The sequence below is a fragment of the Pezoporus flaviventris genome, unplaced genomic scaffold (assembly GCF_033815535.1).
Source record: "Pezoporus flaviventris isolate CSIRO_AGI_PZ_B2104156 unplaced genomic scaffold, CSIRO_AGI_Pfla_v1 ptg000001l, whole genome shotgun sequence".
NCBI lineage: Eukaryota > Metazoa > Chordata > Aves > Psittaciformes > Psittacidae > Pezoporus > Pezoporus flaviventris.
Genome location: NW_026892549.1, coordinates 38,932,142 through 38,947,396, shown reverse-complemented (window position 1 = coordinate 38,947,396; position 15,255 = coordinate 38,932,142). Strand labels below are relative to the sequence as shown.

The window sequence follows — 15,255 nt, the reverse complement described above, 5'->3', positions numbered from 1 at the left end:
GATGTAAAAGCTAAGAAGTTTTTTCAACTAATGAACTGAAATCTAAAAGACAAGAAACCTCCACAGTTTTTGCCCTCCAACACAGTGTTTTCTTCTAAATGATGTACTTCATTTCTGTTTTATCAGCACTGCCATCATTAACACTAAAGCAAAAAAAGGATTTGGTTGGTTTTGGACCGAAAGGACAGGGATCTACAATTTCTCATGGGGAAAAAAAAACAAAAAAAAAAACAGTAATGGTAACACACCAGGTATGATTTCTAATATTTGGAATTTTTCTTTCAAAGTTCAAGTTCTGACAGCTGCAATTAACAAAGACTATTCATAAAGGTAACATAATTGCAACTGTTTGATGAAGCAAAGTCACACTGAACACTCAGGATATAAAATTTTCCACAAAGAAATGGACCAAAAAACCTCAACACGTTTGTTACAGAAGGAAAAAAAAAACTTTAGAAGAGCAAATTCTGCCAATTGTTGAAGGAAAAGAAAACATGAAAAAGATGATGGCATCTTTCTAGCTGTGCCCCTTTTGCATTTGAAGCCAAAAGGACATGTTTTGCTCTAAAATCCCTTTCTTTCCTTTCCCTACCCAGAAACTGTACCTACTCCTGCACACATATTCTCCATTCCAGAAGTCCAGATAAGAATGCCTTACTTCCCATTGCCTCTCCACTTTTCTATCTCAGGAAATTCATTGCATATAGGAAAAGAGAAGTCATTAAATTTCTCTCAATCAAATATCATTAAACAAGAGAGAAAAAGAGGAAGGAAACAGAATACAGACAACTGTCCCTGAGGCAGCATTCCCAAGCGTTTCTCCTTCCAAATAATGACTTGGCAATTGCCTGTTCTACAACTACCTGCTGCCCAAGCCAGTTACAGCAACTTAAATCTACAGTAATTACTATTTGTTTCTTACCTATGCAAAGGAAGTATGCAAAGGAAGTATGCAAAGTACTCAAAAAAAGACACTTTCTAATTCCAACAAAGTAAGATGGAGTTAATTTATACTAGGTGGTATGGAGTTAATAGTGACTGCCCAATTTTTTCAGATTCATTATGATTTGGTACAGGATGCAATATATAATTGGGAGGAGGGAGGAGGTTTAAGGAAGAAAAGAAAAATAAAAAAGCATTGCACAGAAGTACAGGACACACTATGGCCTTTTGCCATTCAGGTCTCCTCCTGTAACCTCTGTGAGAGCAGATCCCAAAATAAGTTAGACATATTCCACTTTGAATAAGCTTGATATGCCTTATTTGGAGGATCTAAGCTGCCACGTTCACCTCACTTTAAAGATAACAACTTCATTATAAGAACTCTTTTGAAATTAAGTATGTTTATACAGTTATCTGGGACACAGAAGATAAGAGGTTTGTCCTTAATAACAAATGTTTCTAGTTGCTCCTGAAGCCCACCCCCCTTCTATCAACAACAAAAGTATCCGTAAAAACATGCATTTTTCTGGGTTTTGAGATGTCAAATAAAAACATGCAGAAACTGATAAATAAAATTTATGTCCTTAAATTCTCCATAACTTGAAAATTTAGTTATTAGAAATAACACAAACATACCAGAGCTAAGATCTTTGTAGAACTGTTGGCTAGTCAAAACCTGGGTAAGAACTGATCGCATTGCTCCTCCCATTTTGGTCAAGTCTTCTAGAAAGGAAACATGAGGCTCCAAAACCTGGAGGATTTTATGAAGGTCTTTCTCTGATGGCAGATCAAGAGCTGAAAACCACACAACAAGAACTTTTGGTGTAAATGTAATGTAATTTGATCAAGACCTTCACAAGGCAGAACAGCTATGACCACCAAAAAATAAATTGTGCTAATAATGCTCTAAAATCCACATGTACAAGTTTCAAATTAATCCCAATTTAATTTCCTTGAAGAGCTCAACACAATGCTTGGTAACCTTTAAAGTATTTAAGAAGCTCTTCAGCAGAGAACAAAGATCAAATGACCTAGCCAGGCAGTAACTTTGTTAGGAAAAGAGGTACAAAATTAAGTACTATTAACTACAGATAGCATTCATGCATTCTATACAGTATTCATGTACTGTTTCTTCACAGACTGCAAAGCAAGAGATAGCAGCATGGTAAGATACACTAGACACATGAAAATTGAAAACATACCAGGCTCATTATACCCCTCTCTTAAGTGCTGAATAAGACTAAAGATGAACTGTGGAAGAACTAATTCTGACATCATCAACAAGTCTTTTGGGACACATGGAACATTTGAATTTGACTTAATCCGGTGTCTTTTACAAAACCTATAAAACAGATGAGAAAAATGTTAGCCAAGCACAGCTCAGCAGAACATATACTAAGAAAATCATTATTTTTTTTTTATATTTTTCAGATATTGCATCCATTTACACTAAAAGTGGGGCAGAAATGACAATCTGAAATTCCAGCTAATATTTTCAAACCCATTTTGTTTCTGTGTCCAGCAAATTATTAAGTTGCCACATTTTTTCCCCTTATCAGAGTCCACATATCTAACATCCCAGTTCCTTCCTAGACATGCTAGAAGCTTCTTCCACTGAACAATTATATTTTTTTTTTTTAGCAAGACATAACTCCCAATTTCTAAAGAGACTAATTGAAAATATCAAACTGAAACAGTTCCTCCCCTTTCTGTGAAATAGTCAGGGGCTGGACTGAGTCTTCAAGTCCTCATTCAGCTACTGACATTTTTAATGTCTTCTGACATTAAATTAAAAAAAACTCCCAAAAGCTTAAGACATTGCAGGATCAGTATTTATTTCAAATGTATAACAACTAAGATTGACTTATCAAACGATGATAGAAACAAAAATTGTGCAAACTGTTTCATTTAAAAAGAAAAGAAAACATTTCTTCTTTGGCAAATTCCTGTATGGTAGTAGCTGAGGCTTAGCTAATGCACAGTGACATGAGGTTAAGCCAAACCCCGTTAGAGCAGACAGAATGATTTCCCACTGACTTAACATGAGCCTGACTCAAGAGTCACTGAATACTTTTCAGTTCCAAATCTATTTTTAGAAAGAACATTTACCAGCATCAAAGAGTTATTCACCCATGTCAAAGAAGCTAACAAGAACTAAAGAGTCTAAACCACACCACTTTCACTGGAAAGATTCACTAGATTTTACCAGTAATTTTTGATCAAAGGTTCGGAAATGGTTCAGGTTTAAATATGAAAATTGTTTTCATGTCTCCACTATATTTGCTATGCTACACATTCCAGAAGAAGCCTGCTACTTTCTACAACATAAGCCTTTCTTCTTTGAGAACCTTTTTTCACCTTCAAAAGAAGGAAACAGAAGACACAAAGCAAGAATCTGAATTTATGGTACACATAAAAAAAAAAAAAAAAAAACCAACAACAAAAAAGGGGGCGGATGGAAGTCCAGCAGTTCAGATGGCATCTTTGCAAGATTAAAGATCAAGAGCTTCTCCTTTGCTAATTACAGATTACACTTTTAATTAAAGGGTAAGAAGACTAGCCAGATAATTTGCAGTTTGTATATACAGCCTAAGCATCCCCGAGGGGGGGGAAAAAGTGCCTGGCAGAACAAGCTCAGTGATGACTGGTAACTTTCTGTTAATGCACAAATGGATGGTTTTCACTTTCATCATTCATCTTTGCAAATGACATTTACAGAAGTTATGAAAAGTCATTCACTTTTTCACTTCTGTCTTTCACTTTTGTCCCATTCACATATAGAAACCTGAAGTGCCAGAAAATCACGAATCTGGCCTGATCTATGCTGCAATATGCTACCTTGTTTGTTATCTTAAAGGTATTTGGTTTCCCTTTCACCACTATCCTTATAAGAAGGGATCAAAAGTAAATAAATACTTAAAAGACACATAAGCAAAGAATTACTAGGCAGGGTTTTTTAATAACTTCCCCTGGTTCCCCCCAATATATTTTGCATTCAACCAATGCTTTTGCTGTATGATCACATACATGCTAAGGGAGTCACAGTAATAAAACTCACACGCAGTCATTCTGAATCCCAGTTTCTGCTAAGCACAAAGCTTCCTTCCTTAGAAAATAAAAAGCTCTACTCCCCAAGAAGCCTATGCCAGCATAGCAGTTGTGAATCAGCCTATGAATTATCCCAATTTTAACACATCCTGTAACTGAACTTTAAAATCAGGTCTTCTCCTGAGATTCTCAAGAAAGCACTACTTACAAAGTGTGCTATTATTAATACAGATTCTGAAAAAATTAAGGCAGAACCCAAATTCAATTTACTACAAGGAAATGTCTTTTCACTGTCACATGCACAAACTACGGCAGTTCCAAACAGGGAATGATTTCTACATACCAGGCCCTAAACCTTAAAGTAGGAATGCCAGTATCATTTTACAAGATGAGCCATACTCTGTATTTATGGCTCAAAGGCTACAGTATTAAAGTACTGTCAAAAATCACTATCCTATTGTAGCTGTTCTTTAACCCACAGAACACCTCCTTGCTGACATGACCCGCCACTGGACAAGCTATTGGCCAGACTGAATTTCAAGGACAAGAATTACTCTAATGATCAAGAAAGGCAACCCAGACTGTATTATTTACAAATCCGGATGAAGAAATCTTACTGAGCCCAAGTTTATAACATTCACGCATGAGACACCGTTTTATGCTGAATTACGGAAAACCAACCCTGCCACTCAAAGGTACTTGCACAATCCTAAAATACCAATACTCTGTTCTACTCAAAGCACTACTGCCTCCACAGAGTACTATACAGTTCTTCTACAGATATTGACCAAAATGCCAGACAATGACTTGGAAGATCTCCAGAGTTAAAACAGAAGCTGCTTGAACTTCGGAAGAGCCAGAACCCCAAGCTGTGCCAAGAAAGAAACAAGTAGAAACTTCTTACACAGGCAGAAAGAGATACCTGTGACAAACTTCTCAATGGGTTACACACTCACTGGACAAACAGCAGCCAAAGCTATTCCATAATCAATACCTTATACTTCTAGAAGACCTTCCTTACCACAGTTTCAATTAAAGAATTGTCTGTCTACGTAAATGTACTTTCAAAATGCTCCCAAGACTATTGAAATAGCAATTTAATAGCAACAAAAAGGAGTATTTTCCAAATCTCTCCTGGTAACATCAAGCTTTGGAAATACACCACTTGAAGCAGGCAGAAGTCTCTAACAGGGGGGTGATGAAAGGGGGATATAATCTAGATAAGAAACAGTTTTCTGAAGAAGCTAAAAAATAATTATGGAGAGGAAGACTGACTAGACAAATAACAAATTACCCTGAGTTGTTAAATCACCTAAGCTTTATTACATTATTTCAATATTGCAAATTACTTTTTTACAAGCATGTAGTTTCTATTTAATCTGTAGTACTTCACATTTACTGTGCTATACAGTCTTCCTTGTGAATATTTTTACTATTATACTCCAATGAGATTTAAGAATAGGAGTATTTCAGTGAGAGTGCCAGTTCATTAGCCACAGATATTCAAGCTCTATCTCACCAAATGTCTAACACAAAAGTACTAAAATGCAAGTCTACGGTGAGAAAAAAAAAGTCATGATCTTTTTTTCCCTTCTTTTCTCCAATTCAGAAGTATATTCTGTTGATATTTTTTTGTTTGTTGGGGTTTTTCTTCTGTGCAGCTCACTACTTTTGAAATAGCTTTTTCACAAAAAGACAAGACTAATTATGGCAAAAGGAGAGAGTAACAAAAAAATCTGCAATTAAATAAAACCAGCTTTGATAAGAGGTCTTGTCCACACAACTTCAAAATAATTCCTGCAATTTCTTATTCTGCATTGGCATGTTATTTGTAAGATGTAGAATACTGCTGACATCTACATGACTAAGGAATACCACTTATTATTAACATAAGCAGCATTAACATCTTCCGAGCAACCTTCACTTTAGGCTTTCCAGATTGATTCCACTCTCTCCTACTATTTTTCCATCTTTAATAATTCTACTGTGATTTTCCAAAATGTATTTTACAAGTGCCTGCAGGTAAAGTAACTCCTTTCTTTCAAGCTACAGTTTCACAACTGCATAAATTGAACTAGGGCGGTCCTGCCACAGCCTGTCTTCAGCCCTCTTATTTGTTTCAGCACTAGCACTTGATTGACCCTGTATTAAACCAGTTCAGGAGCTAAGCTAGCAGCAGCTATTCACTTTCAAAACAAATAAAAATTAATTGGGCCAGCTTAAATTCACCAACACTCACAGGCCTGCCTTCTTGAAATCACAGTGAAATCCCTAAATCATCCTGCCATCATCCCTTCACTTGTTTCACATGACAGGGAGCAAAACAGAGGACAAAAACCCCAAAACGCAGCAATATAGGAGGATGCTGTCCTGGCCAACCAGCACATTAGGTAGATAGAACGCTCCCTGTGAAGCCAACTCCTCCTTCACCTCAAAGGAGAAATTTTAAACTTCTCCAGTTATTACAGCAGCTGATAAATGCCTTCAGTCCCAGCCAGACCACACCTTTACAGCTTTTGAACATTTGCTCAGCTCTCCCTTCCACTACATCCCACAGTGTCTCATGTTTCAGTTGCATTCCAGAAACTTGACATAAGTTCACGTACACACAGAGAGACTATTTTTACCCTCACTTTTCTCTTACTACTTTGTCCCCTGCCTCCCCATGTTTAAAAGTCGTATGTTTTAAACTGAATTGTAGAGCTGTCAAAAGAAGGCATCCCATTTTCACAACTTTTATGGTACTACAGCACTATGAGTACCTGACTGTCAGAAGCTTTTAAGGACAAGAATCTGAGACTCCAGTGACAGGACCTAAATGAAAACTACAGAAAATCAATTCCTAAGCAAAGAAAGTAAACCTCCACTTAATTCTTCAATTCAGTACCAATATGTAAACTGAGCTTTTATTTAAGACATTACATACATGTCATACTGTATACCATACAACTGACAATGTTTCATAAAGGAGTCAAAAAACCCAAGCAAGCTTTGTAAATAAGAATTCGACACTTTAATACACATTTTGTCCCTACTGTAAAACTAACATGCTAATACTATTCTTATATACACTGAATCTACAAAATAGATGCAAGATGCAAAATATTTTTTGAGTGCTACAGTTGTCTCTCAGAGCTCTTGTGAACTGATTTTTCATTATTTATGTACTGGCAAAGAGCGTTGAAATGTTTTTTTCCTGCTTTTGCAGTTCACATATTAAACCAAATCTTAATGCAGAACAAAATATAACTTTATAATCAGCATTAGAAAACTATCCGCATGTAAAAGGGCTTTGATATATTGTAGCCTTGCCTTATGTAAATCCACTGTCTCAAACAACAAACACAATGGTAACTCTGAAAAAAATGCAGAGAAACTAACTGCTCCTCTGAAAAAGAAATTTTGCATGTTTCCCTCACACACCCTAGTAAATACTTTGAATAATTAAATTGCTTTCACCTACAAAATAGACTTCCAAAATTGATTCAAGGCCTGAGGAATGACAGCTCGTCTGCTCTTTAAGAAAGATGCAAGCTACAGAGGAGTTGAGACAAAACTGAATGCTTGCATTTCTACTATTAGGGACTCCAACAAGAAGCAAAGCCAACTGGAAAGATGTCAGTTTAATCCTCCTAACCAGGAAATCTCCAAAGTAAAGGCACTAGAGTCAATAGTGAAGGACAATAAAACACAGCAGAATTAATGGCTTCAGTGGGGGGGACGGGGACGGACCCCAAACAAAACCAAACAAAAAACACCACCACAACATCAAACAAAACAACAACAAAGTCAGAACTTTAAAGGACATCTTTCCAGGCTCTAATCCTTCATGACAAACCTGTTCAGCCACCTTGGGAGGCTAGAAATCACAGGTGAGACTTGGAAATTATTCCAATCCTTGCAGAACAGCAGGAAAAGTGGTAGTGAGTCACCAGCAGTTCCCTTGGTGCTCAGAGCTACAGTGAGCACCCTTCATCAAAGCAAGCTCTACAATTCAAAGAAAAAGCAAAGAAGCTCTGCAGAAGAGCATTTCTATTATTCTTTGTTAGACCTCAGACAGAAACAACTTGTATAGTAGATAAAACTACAATGAGTTTCATTAGTATACAAGTATCCACTATCAATCAGAAACAGATTTAGCAACTTCAATCGTAAGACCTTAGAAATAGTGATAATGAGAAGGAATAGAATTCTGAGTAGAAAACTTCATTAAGGTTAACATTTAAAAAGCTCAGAAGAAAAATACCTAAAGGATATTTTTTTCCCAAATATGGACCTAAAGATAGAGAAACAAAGACACAATGTATACTCTAGTTCTGGATGCTTACGTTCATAACTTTTAGGATATAATTTTTTCAGCATTCTTAACCTTACACAGCATTCACAAAGGAGAATTCCCAGTTGACTTCAAAAATATGTCTGAGAAGCAGATCAGCAAATAGAGTATCTGGTCCTAGCCGTCACCTTAGCCATCTTTGCTTGACCCTGACTCTTCCCAAACCATTAGTTCACATGCAGCCTCCCTGGACAGTTGCCTTCAGAGTTACATCAATTTCATCTTCTATTTGAATAGCAACAATTAAGTTTCCAAAATAGTTAACAAAGACATTTTCTGGCTAAGAGAATTTTCTCAAGAAAATTTAAACAGGTCAAACATACAACAGGTATTATTTTGACCCAAATACTTCATATCTAACAAAGTTCTAAGTGACTGCAGAGTGCGAGACAAATGTAAAAACTACCTTAATTTCATCAGGATTTGACTAAGATGTGTGGATTTTAATAAAAACTACCAACTTAAGCTGAAGATACCAATTTGGTTGGGCTTCCAACAGACATAGTAGTTTGCATGTAGCTTGCAGTTTTCTTGGAAAGGGAAGTGTCCATGTTCTCTATGCCAGAGCCATTATCACTGCAGATGCTGCGTGGAAACAGAGATGCATCCCAATGAAGGCAAGAGAGTTCATTATATAGTCCTTGTTATTGCAATATCCCAAGGGGCTCTCTCTGTTACTTCAATGTGAAGAGCTTACTAACAGAACACTCTTTACAGAAGGGCACCTAGGCATACTACTAAAAATCACCTGCAGTTGTCAGACACCGTTTCAGGATTTTTAAATTTTTTTTTTTTTTTACACAAAATTCCTGATATTCTGCAGGTTATAAGGAAGAATGGCCTGAACTCTGAATCAAACTATATTATTTGTCATTAAGAAAGATCTAAGAGACAAAAGTTCTTTCAGAATGCATTCCGCAAACATACACCCTACATCACTTTTATTGTCTTGCCAACAGATCCATTGACAGCCCCACATAGATCAGATATGTACCAGATGAATAACACTCCACCCTGACATAGCAAACTTAGAACCCTGGGCAGCTGGTAGTTTCACAAAAGGGATAAAAGGAGTTTAAGAAGTTGGTGGGATCAAAGCAAAGGAACTGAAAATCAACACTGGTTAGCCCAAATCTAAACAAGACTGTTTCCAGAGACCTCCGAAACACCAGTTCTTAAGTTGAATACATACCAAGGTATATTACAAAGCAATAGACAAGTTATACAATAAATAAGCCAACTTCAGACAAGGCAAGAAGTAGTTTATCTTGCAAGCTCAATTTTCACATTACTGTTCTGTTCTTCAAATTAGACTGGCCTGCTAGCAAAAGATTTGAAGTAGAACTATCATTTAAGTTTGTTCAGTGACTAACACAGCAAGATTTAAAGCTTCTAAATGTTTAAACTTATATATATCACTTATGTATACCAATATGTTTGAGTATCTTACTGATGCCTTCGAAACAAGTGCATATTATGCTTCAGCATGTATAAAGTACATGGCATCTCGTCAGGCCACAGCTCTAAAAGCAGTAATACACAATTATCACTTGGCTGTCAACCATTTGGAAAACATCACAGTGACTAATGTAGAGGCTGATGTAGCCCTAATTAGAGACATTAAGAGAAATCAAGACAGGCAGGTCTGTGCGCTGTCTGTATGCAACGATGGACTCAATCAACACAGCAACCTGCAATCTTTTCTGCTTTCCAAGGATTAGACCTAATATGAAGCTCTATGAAAACTACTGAATGCTACTTTGGAATCCTAAGCAGCAATACCAAATATTGAGCTTTAAATATGGGGGAAGTGAGGAGTAGGGCAGAAAGAATCAATTATTTATAGATGCATAGTAACTGTGGTTCTTTGAAAAGCTGATGTCAGTGTGAAACCTAGTATGAACTCCTGTACCTGGTATGTAGAAGACCAGATAATAGAGTTGTTCTGAAGAGTTGCACCCACCAGAAGTACATGACCATGGGTTTATTCAGACTCATGCTAAGCTAACAGGCAGTACAGCTCAGACTTCCCTGTTAGCCCAAAGTTAACTTCAAAAGTTGCATGAAACTGATAGAGATCTTACAGAACGCACAGTACCAACCCAACAATCCTGAAAAAATCTAATATTTTTATGTAGACTCATAATATTCAGAGGCTAAACTCCTTGACAATGTCTAGGCTCTTAGCCTGTTGATAAGCATCCATTTCAGAAAATTCTTAAAAGATCCAAAAGAACACCCTTCACTCTTTGAGGCTGCATTACCAAATCTAACATAGGACCTGGAGAATTAAAACCTTCTTGTCTACTGTTAAGGAATATAACTGATAGAGTCACACTAGAAGGGACAACCTTGAAGCAGCAACATACAATATGTATGCTAAACAGGAGACTCACTGTTGCAAGACAGTCCATAAGATAACCACATAATCTACTTAATGCCAGGAAAAGTTATTACCTGCATGCCCCAGAAGACAGCTGCAAGAAGATCTGACTTTTCTGATCTTAAGTGGATCACAGCTGCTGCAACCCAAGATGATAAAGAGACCTTGCCTGATGAACAGGCACAGAATCCATCCAGAGGTAACCATTAATAACAGCTTTCTCAACAGCAAGCTTGCTTTTTTATTCTCAATCTGTTTGTTAAAGTTCTCTCAAGTCTGGAATATGAAAATGGTCCTTTACTCTTACTTAGCAACAGAAAAAAAAAAGAAATAAGAGTATAATCTTCATAGCTTCCAAACAGCAAGGCCATTTCTATTGAAATGAGTCTCTGAAAAGGGATAAAATAAGGAATTGGGTGAGAGTGAAGGAAAGAAGGACATGGGGACAGAGTAGTAAAGGTCATCAATACTAGGTATCTACTGTCCAAAATTTAAATTTAAACTAAAACTGTTCAGTACTTACTGGGTGCAAACATTTTAATGCATTGAAAAAACAGAGCCAATTCTAAACAAACTGAAGCAGAAAAAATAAGCAGGCCAGAAACTATGAATATACTTCTCATACTTTCTGGCAGCGAGAGGAGGAAAAGAGAATTTCCAAGCCTTTTCATAAGAGGACAGAGGAAGGTGTCTGATACAGTGTGTAGCTCAGAGAGGATGCCCATGTATCCTACAGTCATGTATACCCTAAGACACAAAGCTAAATGGAAAGATAAGTATGGATCATCAGAGATAGGCCTGCAGAAAGCTTATAGCTAGGAACCTGGAGGCGCTTTTGAATACGAGGCATACAACATCAATTTGTAACAGTTACCTTTCTATAAGTATAGGTTTTTGTACTTCACACATGCCTACTGATAAAAAAAATGGCTCACTGTCACAAGTGGAAATTGATAATTTCTTAGACCCTTTGATAAAAGTCATAAGAGAAGGTAACACACTTTGTCAATGAAGCCACTGGTTGCCGTAACTACGAACAAATGCACAGGAAACATCAATGCAAAGCCTGTGCAATTAAATTCTTAACCTGGCTTTTTGCCTTTCAGGATATGCAACCCTTGATGAAGATATTATTCTCTTTGTACTGTAATGCAGCACTAAAACATCTGCTTCCCACATGATTAATTTAACAAATAAGTCAACACACAGCAAGGCATACTCAGAAACTGGACACGGAGGGAATGAAATAGCCAAAGCGCAGAGGCTCTCTAATATATCAGGTTATTGTCTACAGACTTAAAGAGGAACCTGAACAAGCCAGCCACAGAAACAAGACAGCACTCATCAGTAACAGATTACTGACTATTTATACTCTTATTATAACCACATGGCATATTGCCTGCTTCCAACTTATTTTATCAAGTTTCATTATAACACAATACCCTCTACCAACCAAAAACTACCCCAGTCCAAATTTCTCCTGGTCTAACTGCATGGTTGTTTTTTTTCCTGTAACAGATGAACTCACCAGCTGAACTATGAGCATATGTCTACTCTAAACGCTTTAGAACTGAAGATTTTGTCTTCTTCGGAACATTATTAATTATCTGAAAATTAGCTCTTTCTTGCCTGCAACTGGGTTACCTACTGAGAAGAGAGATGAATTTTTCTTTATTACTTTTAAATGTTTGAAAATGGTTCCTTGAAAAGTAAAGTTATTCTGGTTTATCATTCTTCCCACCCAAAATATTTGTTATTTCTGCTCTGATTGAAAGCATTTAGTGGGAGAGTGGGAGGTGTCCCTGCCCATGGCAGGGAGGTTGGAACTAGATGATCTTAAGGTCCTTTCCAACCCTAACTATTCTATGATTCTATGATTCTATGATCTCTGATGGAGCTGCAAAATTTCATTTGCCTATGGCTAGATACCATATGGGTGATGACTACAAACTATTTTCTCCTACTGATGTATCACTGAATCTTAAAATCTATTAAACCTTGTCCCAGCTAGAGCTTTTAATACTTTGACAAGCAGGTATGTTTACAGACTTGGATATTTTCTGAAGTCTAAATAATATTCTAATAGATCAGACCAACTGCAATTAACTTAATCCTTAAACCTTAAACTTTATCTAGGTGCTCCTGCTCCGGCAGGGGGATTGGACTAGATGATCTTTTGAGGCCCCTTCCAATCTCTAGCATACTGTAATACTGTAATCATCAAAACCTCCAAAATTTGCATGAGGATCTTGAGGTTGAAAAGTGGGACAATCTGATTTTTCCAAAACAAATGAGAATTACACAAGGTACCTAAAGAAAATCAGCATCCATCCATTACACTATATTCCAGACTCCTTATATAAAGGCATAAGAAATAAAAATTAACACTGTTATCTCTAAAAAGTAAATTATAGATTTGTCATAACATATTAACACACACATACTTTTACCTCAGACCAAACCATCTTTAGATTCACATTAGCCACCCTAAAGGAAATTAAAAGATATTCCAAATGGTAAGCTGGAAAGATTTCCTTTACAGCAGACCAGTTAAAGAATACTTCTGATGAAGTCTTAGTTAAAATGCACCAAATAAAAAAACCTCAGAACATGGAGTCCAGATAACAAGAACCAACAGAAATAAATGACTATTATTATAATATCCATACACAGTATCTACACAAAATCATATCTGAGCAGGCAGATGATAGATGAAGTTCATAAGTAGGCTCCACATTTGATTCCCTTGCTATTAATAGAAACTTAGGCTGTTACAGCCAAGGTTATATTGGGCTAGACACTCCAGTTTCCTGGATCTGCCATGAAGGCCTCCTAACTTTAACATGTAAAGTATTACCTTTGTAATTATGCAATTGATTTGTACACACTGAGTTAAATTGGTTTATCTAAACATGCTGCATTGAAGCAATTCAAGTGAACAGGCAAAACAGTGTGCTTGCACACATTAATGTTTTTACATTGGCATAAGCTTAACTTTGCCTTGCACAGCAAACAAGGCTTCTACCTCACTTTATTGCATTGGCTTAATACCAGTTCTTTAGTTAAGTAGGAGAGACCTCATGTTGAGTACAGGCACACCATATATACTGTCATGTATTGTCCTCCTCTACGTTCACAAGGACTGGAAAATCTACCACTCAGCTCAAGAACACCGTTTCTGAAGAGTACTACAGAATTCTGTATCTAGGAATTATCAAACCTCCTGAAGGGACCCACCTCACACTCAAGATTATTTACTTTCAAATTCTACTATTAAGAGAATATTCTTACTCCCTCAGGCTTTGCATCTGTTTTCGCTGCAAATTTAACAGTGGTTTTTATTTCTTCTTTATTAAACCATCTATCTTCAAGGAAAAAAAATGTTCAAAATAGTAAAAGACAATTGTGCAAGCTATAAACTCTGAGATGAGAGCAGTATCAAAAGTTATTTTAATATTTACCTAAAACAGATCAATTTGTCTGTGCTCTATTAAAATCCAACCACCATGAGGAGCCCTAAATCTATCCCACACTGAGCACTGCGGAAGTGACATTAATTTTGTTGCCTTACTTCTCAGAATCAAGGGGAACTGTTATTTCAGTGATATTGAGGAAAGCAAAATCACCAGAAGTTGAGCAAGAACAGACAAAAAAAGAATCACTCCAGGAGTAGCCCCTTGAAACCACTGAAGATCAATGAAAACAAAAGGGGAAAAATTCTTCCATTGGAGTGAGTCTACCAATAAGAAAAGATTCCGCCAAAAAGTTAAAATGAAGAAATGATGAAGCAGATAGTAAGAGAAACAAAAGGATATTTAAAAAAAGAAAGAAACTAAGAATGAAGCCACCTCAAGGCACAGAACAGGAGAATGTGACTTACAGACAAAGAGAATCAGAAGCAAGAACAACCTTCAAGCAACAGAAAAAAAGTAAATCAGTGTAATCTCTAGAAATGCAAAAACAGAAGGAATCTCAAACAAAGAGTGATACAGAATTATACATTTTAAATGTTAAAAACATTAAAAGAACCGATGTTTTAATATTTCTGTATGTTCCTAGTGTTTGCTGCTGGGTGCACCACAACCCAATGTTTATGAGGAAGAGCCAAGATGGCTCTTGTAAGAGCATGCCACCTCACCCAGGCTAAGACAGTCAACACAGACTATTCTAGAGAGCTAGGTAGAAGAGAAGCCTCACTCAAGCACACCAGACTGCCTTTTTGAAGTCTTCTGCACTGATGAATGAACACGAACAGGTTGTTCCAAAATGACACCCAGTTGAGAAATTTGAAGTTTATTGGCTATATAACACCACCACCCAGTAACTGGTTGACTGCTCTTTCCTTTTAACAGTGACTACAAAAGGAACAAGGGAGGGTACAATGAGGAACTCAAATCCCTTTCTTCTGACCAGGTACTTCAGTCTTGCCTCCAGTAGGTCTGCATGCTGACAGAATACGAATGACATTCAACATTCGCAAAATCCTGCCATGCTATACCCATCCAAGAGTTAATGAATTCCTTGGTTTAAAGCTGATAATAGTGAA

General features: G+C 36.8%; 1 protein-coding gene across 7 annotated transcripts in view; it reads right to left on the bottom strand.

Moving 5' to 3' along the window:
* The window catches only part of UBR3 (ubiquitin protein ligase E3 component n-recognin 3), a 109,008-nt gene that overhangs the window by 92,609 nt on the left and 1,144 nt on the right, over positions 1–15,255 (bottom strand). For all 7 annotated transcript variants that reach the window (XM_061453074.1, XM_061453014.1, XM_061453021.1 and 4 more), the window contains exons 2-3: positions 2,145–2,284; positions 1,579–1,737 (exon numbers count right to left, since the gene is read on the bottom strand). In XM_061453074.1, coding sequence (XP_061309058.1) covers positions 1,579–1,737; positions 2,145–2,284 — 299 coding nt within the window. The remainder of the gene's footprint in view (positions 1–1,578; positions 1,738–2,144; positions 2,285–15,255) is intronic.